Source organism: Alosa pseudoharengus, unplaced genomic scaffold (genome assembly GCF_046254945.1).
Source record: "Alosa pseudoharengus isolate Yale_2024_CS ecotype anadromous, Long Island Sound unplaced genomic scaffold, YU_APseudo_1.1 YU_APseudo_1.1_scf_6, whole genome shotgun sequence".
In the NCBI taxonomy this organism is placed as follows: Eukaryota; Metazoa; Chordata; class Actinopteri; order Clupeiformes; family Clupeidae; genus Alosa; species Alosa pseudoharengus.
The window spans coordinates 17,899,455-17,920,042 of record NW_027468848.1 but is presented as its reverse complement, the minus strand read 5'-3'; the positions used below and the strand labels follow the sequence as shown (position 1 = coordinate 17,920,042).

General features: G+C 39.0%; 1 protein-coding gene across 1 annotated transcript; it reads right to left on the bottom strand.

The window, feature by feature from the left end:
- Positions 1-6,968: 6,968 nt before the first annotated feature.
- On the bottom strand, positions 6,969-14,635 carry cunh9orf85 (chromosome unknown C9orf85 homolog). Its single transcript, XM_076269806.1, has 4 exons — positions 14,438-14,635; positions 13,693-13,799; positions 13,456-13,569; positions 6,969-7,462 (listed from the first exon to the last, which is right to left on the bottom strand). Exons 1-4 carry the CDS (start codon positions 14,624-14,626, stop codon positions 7,321-7,323), a joined length of 552 nt encoding a protein of 183 aa, XP_076125921.1. The 5' UTR covers positions 14,627-14,635; the 3' UTR covers positions 6,969-7,320.
- Positions 14,636-20,588: the final 5,953 nt, after the last annotated feature.

Here is a 20,588-nt window from a genome sequence, read left to right as displayed (position 1 = left end):
GGAGATTTGGTCCTCACGCCCACACATTGGCCGACCATAGAGGGATACTGCACATCACTCTGCATGTTACTTCTTACACCACTGACAATCCTCATGACTTTGGTGGTGATGAGTTGTTGTGAGTGACTCCATCCTAATGCCAACAACAAAGCCAGCTTTCTTTACCAGCCTGTTCAGTCGCCCAGCGTCCCTCTTCTTAATGCTGCCTCCCCAGCACACCACAGCATAAAAGAGGACACTGGCCATGACAGACTGGTAAAACAGAGGAGCTTACTGCAGACATTGAATGACCGCAGCCTCCTCAGGAAGTAAAGCCGACCCTTTCCAATACAGTATATCTGTGTTGGCTGACCAGTCCAGTTTTTTGTCCATGTGTATCCCCAGGTACTTACATGTGGTGACCACCTTTACATTGACCCCTTCAATGGAGACTAGCAGCATAGGTGGCTTAGATCTCCTGAAATCCACCACCATCTCCTTGGTCTTTGTTGCATTTAACTGCAGATGGTTGTTTCATATTTCATTTCAGTAGGGAGTTCATTCCAGAGTAGGACTGCCCTGTTGCTAAAAGCTGTGTCACCACGTTTTATTCAGACCAGGAGTTTATTTAACAAGTGCCTCTCCTGTGATCTAAGAGGTCTCGGTGGTACATAGGGTTGTAGCATGTCAAGTAAGTATTTTGGTCCCAAACCATTCAGAGATTTATAAAAAGTAGCAGAACTTTAAAATCAATTCTATACATAACAGGGAGCAAGTGCCGGGATTTAAGTATAAGGGTAATGTGATCTGTTCTACTGGTTTTGGTCAGAACCCTTGCAGCAGCATTTTGTACCACCTCTAGCTGCTTAATTGTCTTCTTGGGAAGGCCAGTGAACAGGTCATTGAAATAGTCGACTGGAGATGAAGGCATGAATAAGTTTTTTTTAAATAATGTTGTGTCTGAGCTTGAATTTTTTTTTCAGATGGTAGAAAGCTGATTTAGTTATTGCCTTCATGTGGCTATTGAAGTTAAGATCACAGTCAATTACTTGATATTATATCTATGGAACTCTCAACAGCCCGTATACATGGGGCCAGATCACAAACTCTAATGAGGTGGAACCATGCTTTTGAGGAAGTCAAAACCTTCTTTAAAATAATTTTTTTTTTTTACTGGAAAATATGTTATTTTCTGTCTTTATAATTGTATATCAATGTACTTTAAATGTTTCATAACATGTAATATTGCAGATGCTCACCATTGGGTGGGGGTGGAGGGTGGGGGGAGGGCGGTTGGGAAGTGTTATACCTCTGTATTTGTTATTGATTGTGAATATGTGCATCATAATAAAATAAAAAACAATTGATCAAAATTGATCAAAAAATAATGACAAATAATGACACCAAGATTTTTGACAGTATCCCTTGCTTTGAGGCCTTTGGTATCCAGAACAGTGGCAACCCTAGGCCTTTCCTCCTTTTTTCCAAATACAAGTTCAGTTTTATCCTTGTTGAGCTGAAGAAAGTTTAGGGACATCCATTTATTAACTTGATCAATGCATTGACAGAGAGTCAAAGGGACCATAATCATTAGGCTATAATGCAAGGTAGATCTGTTTGTTCTTTATAATGCGTCTGAGTAGAAGCATATAAAGATTGAATAAAAGCAGCCCCAGAATCGATCCCTGGGGGGCATCGCAGGTTACGGGTGTATGGGTGAAGGTACAGTCGGTAATGGCAACAAAGAAGCTCCTCTAAATGTGACTAGCCACTTGATGACTGTACCAGAGAACCCAACCCAAAGTTCTATCAAATAAAATGTTGTGGTCAACAGTATCGAAAGCTGCACTAAGGTCCAATAGTATCAGTACTGATGTTTTCCCTACATCAATGTTTAAATGTATGTTGTTTAAGACATTGATAAGAGCTGTTTCCGTGCTATGATTAGCACAGAAACCAGACTGGAAGTGATCTAAACAGCAATTAGATGTTAAAATGGTAGTTACTTGATTAAAAATATTTTTGGATTTTGCCAATGAATGGTAAGTTAGATATGGGCCTATAGTTATAGGAGATATTCAGGGTTTTCCTTTTGAGTAATGGCTTTACAACAGCTGTTTTTAAGGACTTAGGAAAAGTGGCAGACTGTAGTGATCCACTTACAATTCGTAGCATGTTGGCAGCCAGTTCATAAAAAACAGAAACAGAAAAAACAGAAGAAATGTGTGGGTAGAATGTCCAAGCTACATGATGAATTGAGACTGTACTGTTTTTGCCAGGGTTTCACTGTCTACCTCCCTTTATAAACAGTGCTTCTATTTTCCAAAGAATATGAGCAAATGACCACAGCACCCCCAAAATCTCGTTTTCTGACAGAAGCTTTACAAAGTTGGTTGCAATTCCAATTCCACCCACCAGTAAACATTTTATAAGAAATACTGTGGTTAAATTGTAACATTCTGCTGGATGGAATTCCAATGTTTTGGGAACAAATGTTTGATAGAGGGATTATATTTGTGAAAGACATAAAAGGAAATATTATGTCATATACACAGTTAAGACAAACTTATGGACTAGTGTGTACACGGCAATACTATAATCAACTAATTTGATTAGAAGATGGCAAATAGTTTTGGATCCTTTTTAGTGTGCAGATTGTACCAATACCATGGAAGTCTACACATGTATACAAAACAACGCTTGTATTTATCAAATATTTGGGGAATAGCCCCAACCTCAAATTGCCGATTCTGCCAAGAGGAGGTAGAAACAGTGTAGCATTTGTTTTGGTATTGTTCCCCAGTTGCCTTATTTTGGATAAACATTAAAAAGTGGTTAGCTGTACATGTGTCGAACTCCCGTTAGAGCTGTTTACAGTACTGATAATATATTTGAACATGGCCATGCTCTTTAAAACATAATTAATCTGCTGGGAAAAGATTTTATTTTTAGACTGGTGTCAATTTACCAACTAGATATAGAGAGATTCAAAACCTATGTAAGGTTTTATTGTAAAACAAAATGTCTCATGGCAAAGGAAACTGCATCAGCTTATGATGAAAGATGAGTCAAACGGAAAGCAGAAGAATGGGATAACTAACGGTCAAATTAAAGTTTTAGGAAGCTATACTCCCTAAGAAGGAGGGGGGGTGGTTATTTACTACCACTACTACTACTACTATACTATTATTATTATTAATAATAATAATAATAATATTAATATTATTATAGGTTGTTGTTGTTTTGTTGTATTTTGCTGTTGACTATTGTTAAAACCAAACAGAACAATAAAGAAGTCTTCAAGAAAACACCAGACGCATTCACTGTATGCCCAATACAACATTTCTTCCGGTAATACTGCCCATGGTCGGTGCCAGAAAAGACTTGCCCAGTGTTTCATCAGCCTGAGAGCAGTGTTTCTCCTGTGTTAATTTTACAAAAAAAAATTATGGAAATTAATTGCATTTGGAAGTTGAGAAAACCTCAGACATTTGTAAAGGGAGGATGGTTAGTTTCTCAAAGTGGAAAATAGGACATGAACATTGTTTATGTTTTTGCTGATGTTATTGGAGAGGACGACCTGTCTAGCTTCACAAACTTCTTCACAAATTGTACGGAGCGTATCTTGATAGTGGATCTGAAGTTTGTGTTTTCTCTGTTGTCTTCCTGCATTGTCTTTTTTGGTGTTTAACTGTGGGGTTATGCTTCCATGGGGCTTTCTGTTTGCCGGTGACTGTCTTAAATTGTAAGGAAGCAATGTCATCCATGATGCTTGTCAGTTTTTAAGTTGAAGTGATCTAGTAGATCATCCTGATAGTAGACTGGAGGACTGCAATTGTGTCTGCTCAAAGAGAGCATTTGTGTGATCAGTAATGTTTTGTTTACTAACTACTATGTTTCTGTTTTGAGGCGTGCCATGAATACATGTGCATGTTATTTCTTACACCACTGACAATCCTCATGACTTCAGTGGCAAATGAATCACAGGTCAAGAAGCACATGTGCAATGTGGTTAAAAGGTGGAGACCACTTAGAAAAACTATGATATGTACAAAATGACGCATGCACATTGGGAAACTTTAGAGAAGTAGGTAGTCCCCTTTTTTTGTTTAGTTCGTTTTTTCTAAGGATATGGTATCTTAGCAATTCGCAAAATGATACCTTATTATCTATATCTGTAGCTTAGATATCAAGCATAAAACTACTTTACAAAGCAACAGCTCTATTTGGAAATACAGCATAACAATAGCCTGGGTGAACCCAGATGAACATGTTAGCAATGTTTCTGAATTGCATAAAAAAGCCAGGGGAATGTGGGAATGTGTATTTTCTTTATGATTGAGTAAACAACTGCATTTGCACTTTTTTTAAACTGCTTACACACCAAGGGCCCTTTCATGACAGTCTAAAATGTATGGTCACTGGTGAATAGTTTTAACAAATGTCGGGGTTTGTCCAGTCCATTGGGTGTGGTTTAGTTATGAAACGTTATGAAACATCCAGCGCATGGCGCAAGAGGTGGGCCTTATGTTTCTTAATCATTCATGGGTGTGTTTTGGGCGTAACATCATTTAAACCAATGAGAATGAGATCTGTCATCCCCTGTAACAACACAGCGCAACTTCAAATCAATCTTCAAAGTGCATCGGTATTTTGATAGTCAGCGGCGCATTTGAAGGAATCAGCTTGCACACGAGACCGTATGTAACAGTTATTCCACTAAACCATGCTTTACTAAAACCTAGCAGAGTATAGCCTACACACATTTGCACTCGTCTATTATTTGAACTCATTGGCAAAGTGAAACTAACTTCACCGTGGTCTCATAGTCAACGACAAAGTACAGTAGTTATACACAGTTACTTTCACTATTGACTGAAAATAGGTTACCATCGAAAACATAGCTTAAAAAAAGCAACACTTACCCCAATAATGTTGGAATGACTGAATAAAAAACCTAAGGACATTATCCTGCAGAGGAGTTGCTGCTTACATCTCATGACAGTGTGTCTTCAGCTGTGCTTCATATTTGCCTCAATTTCCAAATGATGGTGAATAACTACTCATTGTGAGATGTATTTCGTAAAATATCTTTATTCTAATTATGTTTCCCATTGTAATCGTGTAATTTGTAATATTTTGCATGGATGTGTGCTGATGCACGTTCGTGGACGAAAGAAGCATGGTGCATTGTGCACCCGCCCATATCACTGTTGATAATGTGCCCTTAAAATAACATTTTTACAACTCGCCATGAACTTCTGACAAGGTAATGCATTTTAGGTAGTGTACGATAGCGATTTTTGGATAAAACACCAAACCCCTCCTTAGGTCGTTAATTGCCACACCCCTTGGCACCAAACCCCTCCTTAGGTGATTAATTGCCACACCCCTTGGCACCAAACCCCTCCTTAGGTCGTTAATTGCCACACCCCTTGGCACCAAACCCCTCCTTAGGTGATTAATTGCCACACCCCTTGGCGCATTGCTCAAAAAAAGACATGTGCAAGATAAGAATAAGCGTTGCGCTGGGATAATAATCTGCTTCCCGTCATATGCCAGGTGGGAAAATGGGGCCCCAAATCTTTGAGCTTGATGTCATCATACTCAAATTCTAGTCAGAATAAGGCCCAGCTGTGGCGCAGCTGGCTGGGGCACCTGCACCGTACGCCGGCGACCCGGGTTCGATTCCCGCCCCGTGGTCCTTTACGGATCCCACCCCTGCTCTCTCTCCCATTCGCTTCCTATCACTCTCCACTTTCACTATCATTAAAGGCATAAAAAGGCCAAAATTATATACTTTAAAAAAAAAAAAAAAAAATATTATTGTAATTAAACGTAATTTATGAAGACATTGTACCATACTGAAAGCTAATATTTTGTCACTTGCAACTTACATCTGTCCTCTGTCAAACACAGTTGCATTTTCAGCTCTGAACGAAACCGTTCAGGAGTTATTCTGGTCCGAACTGCTCTGGTTCGGCTAAGTTCGGCTGGCATCCAGGCTACAAATCTTTGCTTATCATACAATTTTCTAAACATGTCTTTCAAACACCATCACCCCACACCAAATCTGCAAAACCATACACTATTTCTCACGGTTTGACAGAGTTTTTTTAAATTTACATTTTGCAAAACACCACACACAATTTTCTACTTAACACACAAAAATCTGGAAGTAACTTGATTTTGTTTTTCAAACCCAACCTATCAAAATGCCACATTTACTCGCCACTTATTCACACTCAGTCCTCAATGTCCAAACAAATTACTTCCACAACATACGATCATTGCCTTAGTATAGGCCTATATAGATATCCTTTAAATCTGTTCCTAGAGGATTTCCGATTTAAATGTTCAGAACCAATGCAGATACTTTTAAATAAAGTACCTTAACGGACCTTAGTGTAATGTTCTACAAAAAGTCAACTTCTCATAATTTTGTTTTGTTTTGTTTGTTTGTCCCAAGGTTACCATTTGCTCAATATTTTTTTGCTGTGCGCCCCAAAATACCTTAGGAACGCACGGAATGCCTTTTTCTTGTTGTTTGTAAAGCAGGCTACTGTATTTACAACAGCAAATCATTTGGGGGAAAAATCACTATTTTTGGTTTCAATATTGCTTACATGTTTACTGTGTATTTCAACTTCTCTCTGTCGATTACTTTATCTCCTATATGGAAATATACATAGAAGCCTATGATACACAGAAGAGCTTTAGGTTTTGAGCAACAGTGTATATAACATATTATGACAAAAGTGTTTATAATGTGAGGCGAATGTTTGCTTTAGAGATGTGTTTATGACATTTCTAATGTTGTATATCATTTTGCTGGAGATCTGAGATATTTTGCATTATGTGTGAGCCAATAGTGGGTTTTGTGTATTGAGCTTTGTGTGTAAACCCCTGATTTCCATGAAACTGCACTTCAACTGCATTTCTAATATATTTTTGTGGGGATTTGGAAATGTTAAAGAAAAGCCTTTACATTTATGCCATGAGACCAGTTTTAATCATTTGGCCATTCACTCAACTAATAAATGTAGTAAGAGAATGCAAATACTCAAATACAATTTCGTCTGTGAGAAAACAATGGAAAAGTAGTTTCACACATAAAAATAAACTGGTAAATTTTACAGAACACAGGAAATTTCATCAGCAACATGTAGAGAATGAACATGATCAGTTGTCATGTTACGTACGCCTTACTTTCTCTGAAGTCATAAACCCCTGCGGCTTTTCAGTGGAAGGATCCCAGGCACTGGGCCTGACCTCTGTATGAGTCCTGTGTGTTCAAACACTGTGTGCTTGTGATTGGTTCTTGCTCTGCACCTTTTGCCTCTAGTCTAGACCGTCCTCTGAGAGGTCACAATTACTGTCAAGGTCATCAAAGTCTTCAGCATCCTTGTCTCCTTTAGGCTTCATATGGCCCCCTTTACTTGCTTGGTCAGTGGCGTCAGTCTCCTCTTGTGGTGTCGCTAACCTGTGGAGTTAATAAACCAAAATATAATTTTACAGTATGAAGTCAGATATTGAGATTCTGACTGAGTTATGTCTTTACAGTATTATAAGTGCATGTGGACGCAGTGATTCCCACAGAATTGGATTCAATTTGTATTAAAATGAGCCCTTCAACGAAATTGACAAGCAGCTGTAAGTAGGCTAAGCATGCTAAATTCGACATCCAAACAGTATTTTAATGTTAGCTTTGAGATACTGCTTGATTTCATAACTTAACTTAGTTTAGTCTCTTCAATGTAGCCTACTATGTTGTGATAAGACATTAGCAGAGTTCACCTCAATGCAGCAGTTTTGAACAGCATGGTCACGATGCTAAGCGGATTTAATAGCAATTTAGCCAGACGTCTTCTATGCAATGCTTCTATGTTGCAACAACAATCCTTCAACAATTGTGAATATTTTGTTAATGCACATACAGAGGAGTGGCAGCCAGCTACAAGAGAGAGCGGGGCGGGGCAAGGAAAGGCTGCGTGCGTAAAAAGCGCAGCTCAATGGCAATGCAAGGATTTGACCTTATATTTAGGTCACGTTCTCCCACGCAGGGCATGCTGGGATACGGGAGCGAACATTTGGGGGTTTATGTCTGTATTTCTCCTTAGTTATAAGTGTAAAGTTAGCGTCTTTATTGTAACATGTTTCCCTTTTAGTTCTCCCTCGTGTGTGATCCTTTTTGTGTGGGGGGCTGCGTCCTCCCCTGTATGTGTAGTGTGTGTGTGTACTTGACCTGCTCCGTGTGCATTGTGTTCTGTGTTTGTGTCCCTGCTTTCGTTTTCAGCTAATAAACCTTTTGATTGGACAACTGTGTGTGTCACTATCAAATCGTTACAATAGAATATTAATCTGTGGTGGCCGATTTTTATTTCGTGGCGCCCCGCCACAGATTAGTCAATGTATGGGAAACACTGTGGACGTATATTTTGGACTCCATAAGGTATTCCAGTTATCGTACAAGTACACACTTTTCTTACATGCTTATTAAAATGAAACCCCATGGTAATTCAGGCTTTTCTCATTTGAATTCCTTCAAAGGTGAAATGAGTTATCAATCGCTACCAGTCGTCTCTTGAAGATCAAACTCTTCAGAGAGCACCTATCCTAACTTCTAGTGCAGTCATTCCCAAACTGTGGTCCGTGAGGGTACTGCAGGTGGTCCGTGGAAAAGCAAAATAAAATATAAAATAATATTTTTTTTAAACCTTCATTTTACCAGGAAATTCTAACATATATTCTAAGAATATGTATATTCATATGACATTTAAATTTAAATTAAATAGTCAAGTTATTGTGTGATTATTGTGTGACTAAAAGGCTAGTGGCACTAGGCTGTGACGTTCAAGTGCAGTGCCGCTAACGGTTAGAACTGGTTAGAACCACAACATGGATCGGTGGATGGCAACTGAAGAAAAAACTGAAGAAAAAAGAGGCAGATGTTAACTTTAGTTCTACTAATAATGAGGAGATTGACAGTGAGTCAGGCCAGATTACTCATAAAGAGCTACTCTCTTTCTCTGTCTCTCTCCCCCTTCTCTATCTCTCTCTCTCGCTCTCAGACAGACAGATGATCTTCTTATTACTGTAACGTTATACATTTAATAATATATTGTTAAGGAAGTACGTTGTTGAAATGAACTTGATTATGCCATCGGGAGCTTGAGTAAATAAATTAATTAAATAGGCTACGTGGCAGCCGTTGTGTGCAGTAAACTTTCTTTTAACAAGCCTGTTGTATCCGCCCTTTTACGAGTATGCGTCAATTAATATTCATTTATATACAAACCAAGACGGCAGATTCCTAAAGAAACGCAAACACCCACCCCATATATGTATTTAAATTAGCTATGTACAGTGACTCGAAGAGCTGTGTGTTGTAAGACTGCGTGTACAAAACCGCTTGGAGCTACAGTGGAATTTTTATTTCACGACGAGAATTCAAACTCCGAGCACGGTTCCAATTTCTTGGGCAGTAAAAGCTCACGCTAAGAACCAACCCAGATTTTTTAGACATATTGGTGCTTTTACGATAGCCTACTGATGTGATGCCCAGTTATAGGCCTAGTTTTAGTGCTAGTAGGCCTATTAAGAGGTGCAGATTAATTCAGGTAGGACTGTGTATAGACATTTTATTAAGGGTATGAGGTGGTCCGCGAAAATTCTTCATTACAAATAGTGGTCCACACACACACAAAGTTTGAAAACCCCTGTTCTAGTGAATCCACACCCACACTTATTCTGCACTTCCTTCTCACTACTATCTATCCTGATTACTTCCTCTGGTTGTCACTTAAACTACTGCATTATCATCCTCTGGTTATTTTGCACTGTATGTAATGGTAGTATTGAAAAGGTAGTATTACTGGAAGAAAAAAAACTCCTCTTCGTGCTAGAGATGCGGCGGTCATATAGGATCAGCCAGATTTTTTTTCTTCCAGATTTTTTTTTTCTTTATAATAAATTTGTGTCAATGACTGAAAGACCAGGCTGCACAAAACTTGGTGAGCATGTAGCCCCACAAGGATAACACACAACCATTGTTTTTCGTTTTGATTAGAGATGCACCGATTGCAATTTTTGGGCCGGTTCCGATTTCCGATTTTTCATAGAGTTTCACCTGCCGATACCGATTTTAGCCGATTCCGATTTTATTTCTTCTAACCATTTTACAGCACACACAAATAGTTATTTTCTATCTTCTCTTTAATAGAACATGTTAATATACAAATGTAACCAACTTATCAATAATGAAATGGCTGTTAAAAAAAATGGAACCGGTGATTAGACAGATTCTTCAGAAGTCTAACTTCAGCTGCAGTATCAAACTATAATGCCAGTGTAATTATAATGCCATATGCTATAATGCTAACTACAGTGTGGGACATTAATTTCACAGACAACTAATATAAATGCACTGTTATGGAACATCCATTTTTTTCTTCTCACATCCAATATCCAACTAAAGATATAAGAACAATTTTCATGATACATTTGAACATGCTACCATGCAACATATTTTCATATGCATTGATGAATTTATGGGAAAGGTAGGAGTAGGCCATCACGCAAACACAGGGGAGGAGAAGTGCTAATAGCGATTAGGTGTTCCACCATATATGAAAACAGTGCACGTCTGTTTTGCGGTGAAAAACTTAAATCCAAATTCCAAATATTATTTTGTAAACAATGACCCCACACAGGCTTTTTTGCCTTTTAGAATGAAGTAAGTGAAGTGAAGATGAGGTCTTAGTGTGTTGTGATGGTTGTTTTACCACCAGGTGGCGTACTGTGCTCAGTTATTATATGATGTCCTTCGTAGGGGGCTGTCAATCAATTCATCAATTGCAGAGGATTTCCAGTACCATGCAAACAACTTCAGCATTTCTTCATCTTCAAAACTATCTTGAGATAGTGGATGGACGTTTTTACCCAAAGGTTTAGGCTTATTGTAAGTTTTATATTTCGGATTAAATGTCACTGACAAGAAAAAGATTTCATAACCCGTCCCAAAAAAAAAAGCATACCGGATTGATGATATGCATGCAAATAACCAGACAGAATTCAGGAAAGTCAGTCACAGATTTTGCTCAAAGTTTCTCTATGCATTGTTGAGTAGCAGCAGACACTTTTGTCCAAAGCAACGTACAATTACTGCATTCGGTGTCCTATAGCAGCCACAATTCAATTTAAATCCCTCACTCTGGCCTAATAGGACACTTACTGGATCTGCTCCCTTCTATTTCAATTCCATGATCCAGCTCTATGCCCAGTCGCCCACTGTGGTCTTCTAATGAGAGTCTGTTGTGTCGACCAGCCATACACGCTAGAAGGTCAAATTTAAGACTTTTTCCCTCATTGGTGAATGAGTTGCCTAGTGTTCTATGTTCCTGCAACAACTTTGGGTCTTTCAAGAAGGGTTTAACGACTTATCAGTTCATCTTACACTTAATTCATTCATTCATTATTAAAGTTATGGTTTGTATATTCATGGTATTCGTTTATTGTAATTATATAATATAGTACTGATGTACTGTTCTTATTACTATTTTGCTTAATGGTGGCTTACCATCTTTTAACTGTTTACTAGTAATTTTAAGTATTATAAGGTTCTTATTCTGTAAGTCACTTTGGACAAAAGTGTCTGCCAAATTCTACAATCATAACCATAACAATGACCTCAATAAGCATTACATTAAACATTTGATGTAACAGTTATATAAAATGTATATTATAAAATAACAGTTTTAAGTACTGCCATATAGCCTATGCTATCAGTATGAAAAATTGAGGACATTATAAACATGTCTTTTGCACACACATAGTATCAATTAATATTGTGTTACATACATTGTTACATTGTGTTAAATACAATCCTATATTAATGCTGTGACAAATATGTTAGATCTCTACAGCAAATGGACATGAAGTTATTATAGGAGATAGAGAGTGATTGTAATTATGAATGTACAACATTGTCACATTGTACACTAAATACATTTAGCTACTTCCGCACAGATTGTCATGCTCCTATTTGCTACCTCACATACCATTTTAGTCTTAAAATTACCAAAAATGGTATGTGAGGTAGCAAATAGGAGCATGACAATCTGTGCGGAAGTAGCTAAATGTATTTAGTGTACAATGTGACAATGTTGTACATTCATAATTACACACAGCTCATTACATTGCTATACTTATGTACTATATAACACATATCTATGGTACGACATTGAAACTTTGTATGTTGGCTGTTATTCATCATGTCTAGTACACATGTATGACTGAAATAACAGTGGACCCACCTAACTATGGTATACCCGGATGTCTTTCAGTGGACAATATCAAGGTAAGATGTTTATAATCATTAAGTTATGTTTGGTTCAGGTGGCAACGTGAGCAGCATGCTAATTTTGTTGAGCGCATGTCATAAGTTAGTGTTGGGTTATTTCATTGCTAGGCTTCTAACATAAGATGTCTGTGGCTAACATGACACAAGAGACGGTTGATAAACTGAGACTATTCATGACATGGCCATTTCCTGTACGTATTGGGAGACTGGTAGTAGGTCTTAACTCCAAAGTTGAATTATTTATCCCGGTCACAAGAGTGATTCATCACACACACGCAATGACAATAAAACAAAACACAAAGTATATTTATCTTCTCTTATTGCTTATTCAGAGAAAAGTTTAAGTAGTGACATTAAGGACCGCTAAACTGAAATTGTTCTTATAGGTCAGTGTTTTGGACCTATTTAAGAGACCGGAACTATGTACCATTTCGCTCCACTGGCAAGCCTGACATGCTTTATCTTGGTAAACTAAAGTATCTTTGATGATGCATACATGTGCAATACTTTAAAGTGACCAGTCACTAGTGTTAGTGACTAGAGCTATAAGCCATATAGCCTTCTATATTGATGGCCCCTTCATTTTCTAATGCTGCTGCTCATCCTTGTCATGGCTATATAATGCTAGAGCTCTGACGACCAAGCCTTTGAGAGAGCAGGTAAACAAGCTGGACTATACATTATAGATTAGAGTAAGCACAACAGTGAATAAGGTCACCAATTCCTGACCTGCATGTCCTCAAAGCTGGCCTTGGCCTTGTACTGGCTCGCTATTACTATCCAGCGATCCATATGATTAAGTGTTTGACAAGACATTTACAGCGAGAGAGAGAGAGAGAAGAGAGAGAGAGAGAGAGAGAGAGAGAGAGAGAGAGAGAGAGAGAGAGAGAGAGAGAGAGAGAGAGAGAGAGAGAGAGAGAGAGAGAGAGAGAGAGAGAGAGAGAGAGAGAGAGAGAGAGAGAGAGAGAGAGAGAGAGAAGAGAGAGAGAGAGAGAGAGAGAGAGAGAGAGAGAGAGAGAGAAAAGAGAGAGAGAGAGAGAGAGAAGAGAGAGAGAGAGAGAGAGAGAGAGAGAGAGAGAGAGAGAGAGAGAGAGAGAGAGAGAAAAGACACTTACGGAATTACGATCTCTTCTTTCTTTCCACACTTGGCACACAGTTCCAACTTCAGAGAACAGGGCTTACATATGATGTGGTAAGCATCCTTCACAGTCTTCTGCAAGCACTTCACACTATCAATAGAAGAGTAAGCATACAGGACAAGAGTTGGGGGGGGGGGCATCATGAAGATGAGCCTGTCCTGTACACTGATATAAGTGGACGAAAATATTACCATATTTAGGATGGGCACTCACCACTTGCGCTGTTGTGTTAGAGGCTTGTATTTATTGTACTTCACTTTCCATTCCAAGACTTCTTTGCAGTGCTGACATACACCATCATGGACCTTTTCATTCGCTTTCTGCACAAGTGATGGGTTAAGAAGACATGAAGTTATGGGTTAAGAAGACATCACAGTATGCAATTGAAATCAAATCAAAGTGAATAAAGAATCTAAATGCATTAAGCTAATAACAATGAACGTTATGCAAGAATTGGCTGAAACGGATGTCCTGAATATCAAAAACTTTTCAGGGGACTGTGAATCCCACTGGCCAAGACTCGCTTCTTACACAGAAGTTATTCAGATCATGAATAGCATTGGCACTTTTATGAAATAGGTCGAAGTCTGCCTTACTGCATTAGTTTCTACATTTACAGAATCACCATACATCTGATGTTTGTACAAAACACCTCATTAAAGTATTCCTTGAATACCTAAACGCTACTGTATAACTCCACACAGGGTTGAGTTGAGTTTGCCACTGCATTTGTTATCACATTTGTTTGGCAAGCGGCTAACAAGGCTAGCGTACAGTAAATTAATATGTAGGATTCGTGCTAGACAGCCCACGTGATAGACTGAACAATATCTAGCCTAACTAAGCCCCCTCAAGACTTAAAGTGGCTGTCCTCGGGAAAAAACGCAGATTTATTCTTAGGATGATGGCTTTCATACATAGCAAACAAAAGTCGTTGGTTGCTTCAGATTAACGTTACCTTCTGTTGCGCGGTGGCTCCGTATTTATCATTTTTAAAGGCAGTCGTGTTCTTGTGCTTTTGAGCACGTGTTCGAGATACATTGCCTTTCTGAGAACTCATTTCTATTTCGTAAAATAAAAAGTATGTCACATAACACTCGCGAAAACGTGTAAACACATGGCTCCTACGTAAAACGCGCTCAATCATGTGCGACAACCGGAAAAGGGACCAACAAATTGTAGAGGCATGTTCAAGCGTGTCAGAATTGCGCAGTGCTACTACACAGCAGGGGGATCTGTGGCTTAGACTACTTAATTTTAGTATTCCATTGAACCCATTCATTTTTTTTTTACATCTAATAACTTTACATTCATTTTCACATGTCCGTTGAGATTTTCCAGAGAAACACCACACTATTTCCCGGGAAATGAGCAATGATGCACGTTACTTTTACCATAGATATTAGAAAGCTAGATACCGCATTGACTGTCGAGTTCTATTAGGTGGCATCGTAATATTGGTGGTGGCAGCAAGTACCTTTATTGTCTATGGGCAACATTTGCAGGCAATCACAGACACCTGTCTGATTTCCAGTCAGAGTCACATGCTCCTCCATTGGCCTCCAGTGATTGCTGTCCCCAACAAGGTGGCTATTTACGTACGTTCTGGAGCCCAATGCAGTATCTAGCTTTCTAATATCTATGACTTTTACCCCTTGCATCCCGGGGAACCAATCAAATCGGCGTATCTGATATAGGCGGGCCAGAGGCGAGCTAAACTGATGAGGACTGCGCTGCAACGTTGGAGGTCAGTAAACATTGGTCGTAGTGTTATCCAATTGCGTCAAAGTCCAGAATCATTCAGAGTAAACATTGGTCTAGTGTTATCCAATTGCGTGCAGTGAGAAAATTGCGTGAGTCAGAAAAGTCGAGACAGGACCAATCGTCAAAAATTTGGTGTCCACCACTCTAGTTCATCCAAAACAAACCAGAAAAGGGACTCAAAGTGCTAAAATACCGGAATTATCCTTTAAGACATCATGGGAGCAAGGCACCTGCAGTCAGCCTGTGCAGTTGCTCACCATAAGCTGCACTAACGAGAACCCACCCGCATCATGTCAAAGTATCACCTTGACACCCTCAATGGCTTCAATCTCCCATGACAAAAATTACATATGTTTCCAATGGTGCTTTCTTGAGCTAGAATTCTCAAATATCTTCACAAATATATCTTCTTGTATGTGATTTTTGCAACAGTGGTACTGAAAACTTATATTATATTCTATGTAGTGTAGTTTGAATACAGAAAATACCTAAAACTGCCAGCCATAGAGGAACGTGCAGAAAAAAAGCTATTCAGTGATGTTTGCACAATGGCCTAACAGAATGCCTAAAGCTGCACCTGAACTTAAGGCACTCTCTGCCAGTTCTGTCTGTTATAGTTTTCTGGATGTGCTAAATTAACAAAAATCAATGGGATACCCTCTTATGTGATTTCTGCAACAGTGGTACAGAAAACATTTTGATATTCTGTTATTTTATGCTGTTGGTTAAATAGATGACACACATACAGTATACAGAAAACACTTAAAGGTGCTCTAAGCGGTCCCTATGCTAAAACATTTGGTAACACTTTACTTGACAGTATCGACATAAGAGTGATATGACACTGTCATTAACACATGCCACTGTCATGACACATGAACCCTAACCCTAATACTAACCTCTAACCCTAATCCTAACCTTAATTTGTTCAAAAACCAAATGTCACTTAATAACAGAAGCGTTATGTCATGAATGTTTATGACTTGTTTATGACACGTTCATGGCAGTGTCATGTCACTCATTTTGATACTGTCAAGTAAAGTGTAACCAAACATACAGCAAACATCACCTGACCATCCGCTAGTTGCCTGTGCCCTGACACTGTACACTGGGTGGTGGTGTATAGGGCCCCAATGGAGGAGAGGGGCCCTTGAAAAGTGGAATATGGGGGGCACAACATTTTCACCAGGCATTAGTAATAACTCATAAATCCACACATAAAAAAATCCAAACAAGTCTATAAGTAGAGTCATGTGTAATGAAGTGGAATAACACAGGGAAAAAGTATTGAACACGCTAAGAAAAAGCACAAAGGCAAGGAAAGGGAAGTAACGAGCTGGAATCTGTAAGTAGTTAAGAGAGTAGTTATCCTTTCTATCTGTGCAAATTAATATACGCTTGGTTAGTAGGCTACATATTGATGGTCTATAAAAAGGTTTTTCATTACCAAGGTGTCACAAATAAAACATTTCATGATGGATAAAAGCAAAAAGCTCTCCCAAGACCTTTGCAACCTTATTGTTGCAAAACATATCAATGAAACTGGTTACAGATGCATTTCAAAACTTCAGAATCTTCCAGTAAGCAGCATGGGAGCCATTATCTGCAAGTGGAAGGAACATCACTGCATCATCAACCGGCCATGCACAGGATCTCCTTGCAATATTTCTGACCAGGAAGTCAGACCACTCAGAGAAAGCTCCAAAAAGACTTGAAGGCAGCTGTTCTGGAAGTAACTAAAGATCAGGATTCACAAGAGGGACCCCTGGAATCTGTTTAGAACAATGGGCCAAAATCACACCTGATAGGCCTACTGCGACTAATAAGTTTTGTCATACAGGAAATGTCTTGAAGCTGTCATTACAAACAAAGGCTTTCCCACAAAGTATTGAAGAAATTTCAGTATAGGCACGTTCAATACTTTTTTCCTGTGTCATTCCACTTTATTACACATAACTCTTATGTTTGGATTTTTTGATGTGTGGTAAACATTTCGAATAGACTCACTGGAAGTTTAGGCTAATTACTGGGGGGAAAATGTAAGCATTCAATACTTATTTCCACCGTATATTTATTTTACCTGAATATTTTAACTTCCAAATTAAATGTCAAAATGAATGTCAGACGAAATTTAAAGTTTGACTGACTGGATTTTGTATACAAAACATAGTTAAAAAAAACTGTCTAAGGTCACTCACTCTCCCTTGCTAAATAGCTAAAAGGTTTAGTCCGCCTGCGCGATTCATAAGGTAGCCTAGTCTTATCTTTTGTTTATTTAGTTGAGCGTTGCTAGTAGTGGACCGCTAATTGTGTGCTGCTGGTGCAATGTCTTTCTCCAAGAAAGCCAAGTCAGGTTACCAAAAATAAAGGCCAAAACAGGAAAAAGAGAGACATCAAAATGAGGGGAAACAACTCCGTGCCGCAATCATTAGTGCAAAAACAAACTGAGACAACCCATTGAAATAGCGGAAAATACACTTTCATAGGTTAGGCTACTGTACACATAATCTGATGCATCTCGTGATCCAGCTCCATCTCCATCCCTTTCAGAAAGACTGCATGGCGCCAGCTTGATTCAGTCCTGTTGTAGCCTAGGCTACATGCTGATCTTTATCACTAGGATAGTGGTTTAGGGCGCGATTTTTTTTCTCTCCCTTTCTGTTTTCGTTAGTCTTAACTTTTTTTTACTCAAGTAATGGATGGGATTTTTGATGTAGCAAAGTACAATAGGCTACTTCACTCAAAATGTAATCAAGTAAAATTTAAAATACTGATTTTATAAACTACTTAAAAAATACAAAATACACAGAAAAACTACTCAATACAGTAACATGAGTAAATGTATTTCGTTACTTTCCACCTCTGGGTGTACTGACATGGTAACATCCTGGTGACATCCTGCCACACCGGGGAAGATTGGACAACAATTTTAACCAGCATGAATTGTGCTAACTCTCCTATTGTGTTCTTTTATGTTTTATTTTTGTGTTCCCGCATTATAACTTGTTATAAATCCATAACACACACATCTAATGTTGTGATAGACCTTTGTATCAACTTGTGTTCTGATATACCCAGTTTTGCACTTCCATTTGCTATTATGGCCTGCAGGCCTCACTGACCTGAACTCATGCAAGTCAGAAAGGGGAAGATTCTATTGGGGAAAGGTTCCAGTGGGGACTGGCAAGCAAAGAGGGAGAGTGAGGGAGTGAGAGAAAATAATTATCAATCGGTCACTTGACCGCGAACACAACAGGAGGGTTAAGTCCAGAATGCATCACGTTCAGTCAGATCTGTGCAGTGCTGCATGAAGTCAAATGGCCTGCATGGCCTAGCAAATCACTCAAAACCTCTAGGTCAAGTTGTTCTTATAAAGAATAGAAAATTCAGAATGAATAAAACATTTTGAGCCTTCTCTATTTTGTGATATACATTTTTTTTTATTTCCAATTTTGGTTTCAGAATAGAAATCGACTGGCACGAAAGTACATGGATTCTAGCAATTCCCATACTGCACATTCCATCCATCAGCCTTAAGTGGTTCCAAGATAAAATGCAGATTAAAGGAGAATTCCGGTGTGAAATTGACCTTAGCTGCACTGAAAGATGTTGCCGAGTACTTACATGTGTCCAATAGGCACCTTCGGTCATCCCCTAGTATTCCGAATTGCGCCGATTTTCGCCGAACTTGCATAAGGTTTTCAGCTAGCTGTGGGGGCATAGCGTAACCTATGCAGCTAAATCACTATTTTTACACCATTAAAAATGTTCCAAGTAACTCCACACTGCATTGGTAGACTTCTGAGGGTCCTGACATTTAAAACGAGATACTGAGAACTTTGGAAGTGCACAGGAAGTTTATTAAAAAAGACTGTTTATACAAGCAGTACCTTCAGAGAATCTCTCCGCTGGCCGCCATCTTGTAATGAAGTCGCGATCAGTCGACTGCTGAGCACGAACGAACAGGAAGGACAAGGGAACAGATTGCAAAAGTAATTACAAAATTACAAAATTACTAATTACAAAAGTAAATAGGAAATATATAGTTACTGTCTACATGAGCATAATGACTACACGGTATCAACGAAGCTCAAAAGGTTTTACATCAATGATGGGAATCTCCCGTAATGTTGTTTACAGAAGACGTGCTGCACACGTGAAGGAAACAGCTGATCAGTTACGTGATTATTTACATTACTTGTGGACTGGACTTGGAAGTTTGCAAATCTTGAGAAGATGGCAGAATACGAAGAAGACACAGAGTTATACGAGGAATTTGAAATCATCGGATCTGCAAAATATAAATGACTATTACTGCACACGTGAGGAGTGACCGGCCGGCATGTGTGCAGGCTACATGTATACCTGACATTACGGAGGAAGACGAGGCGAAGAGCAGGAAGGATGGTTCGCGTATGTGCAATACCAGGTTGTGGCAAGAGGATGAGGAGCTACAATCCAGAAACGTTTCACAGGCTACATTTCCAGGAGCCCACTTTGAAACAGTGGCTTGTTGTTTTGCAACTCGATGTCGAGACACCTGTCAATATTCTAAAACAGAAGGATAACCGTGTATGTAGTCGACATTTTGATGCAGACGAGTTTGCTATCCCTACAAGAGGATCAAACCCCCCAAGACGGGTACATCTAAAGAAAAATGCCATCCCGAAAGCGACGGTAATTGCTCCGGAGGTATGAACTTGTTTGACTATTTGCATGTAAAGCACACCGTTTTGGAATCGTGTAACGTTACATGACCAAACTTTGCTTGCTAACAAGCCACTTAGCTTTGTATTCCGGAGAGCAGTTTATGCTGACGTTACTTTTCCTAGCCCACCATCAGAAATATAAATAAATGTAGTTTGGGAGGGAGGAAGGGGTGGGCGTTGTTTCAGTGTGTATTTTGATAAATGGAATAGATGCATGCGTGGGGGACCGAACGCTTTCCAGGTAACCTAACCTGGCCGAACGTGACTCAGTGTCCGCCGAGGTGAGTGGGGGATGGTTGCACCCATTGCATTGGGAATGGTGTCCAAGCCAGTCACTAGTATCCGGAAATTTTGAATAGCGTAATAGTCATTTATATTTTGCAGATCCGATTATTTCAAATTCCTCGTATAACTTTGTGTCTTCTTCGATTTCTGCCATCTTCTCAAGATTTGCAAACTTCCAAGTCCAGTCCACAAGTAATGTAAATAATCACGTAACTGATCAGCTGTTTCCTTCACGTGTGCAGCATGTCTTCCGTCAACAACATTGCAAGATTCCCATCACTGATGTAAAACCTTTTGAGCTTCGTTGATACTTTGTACTCATGCTCATGTAGACAGTAACTATATATTTCC

What these genes read in the sequence shown, in the direction of transcription:
- cunh9orf85 (XM_076269806.1), bottom strand. Translation starts at nt 14,626, where the DNA reads ATGATTGAGCGCGTTTTACGTAGGAGCCATGTGTTTACACGTTTTCGC. An exon ending in GAGCCACCGCGCAACAGAAG is followed by an intron (nt 13,800 to 14,437) that starts GTAACGTTAATC and finishes TCACTTGTGCAG; the next exon opens with AAAGCGAATGAAAAGGTCCA. An exon ending in AAAGAAGAGATCGTAATTCC is followed by an intron (nt 7,463 to 13,455) that starts GTAAGTGTCTTT and finishes TTAACTCCACAG; the next exon opens with GTTAGCGACACCACAAGAGG.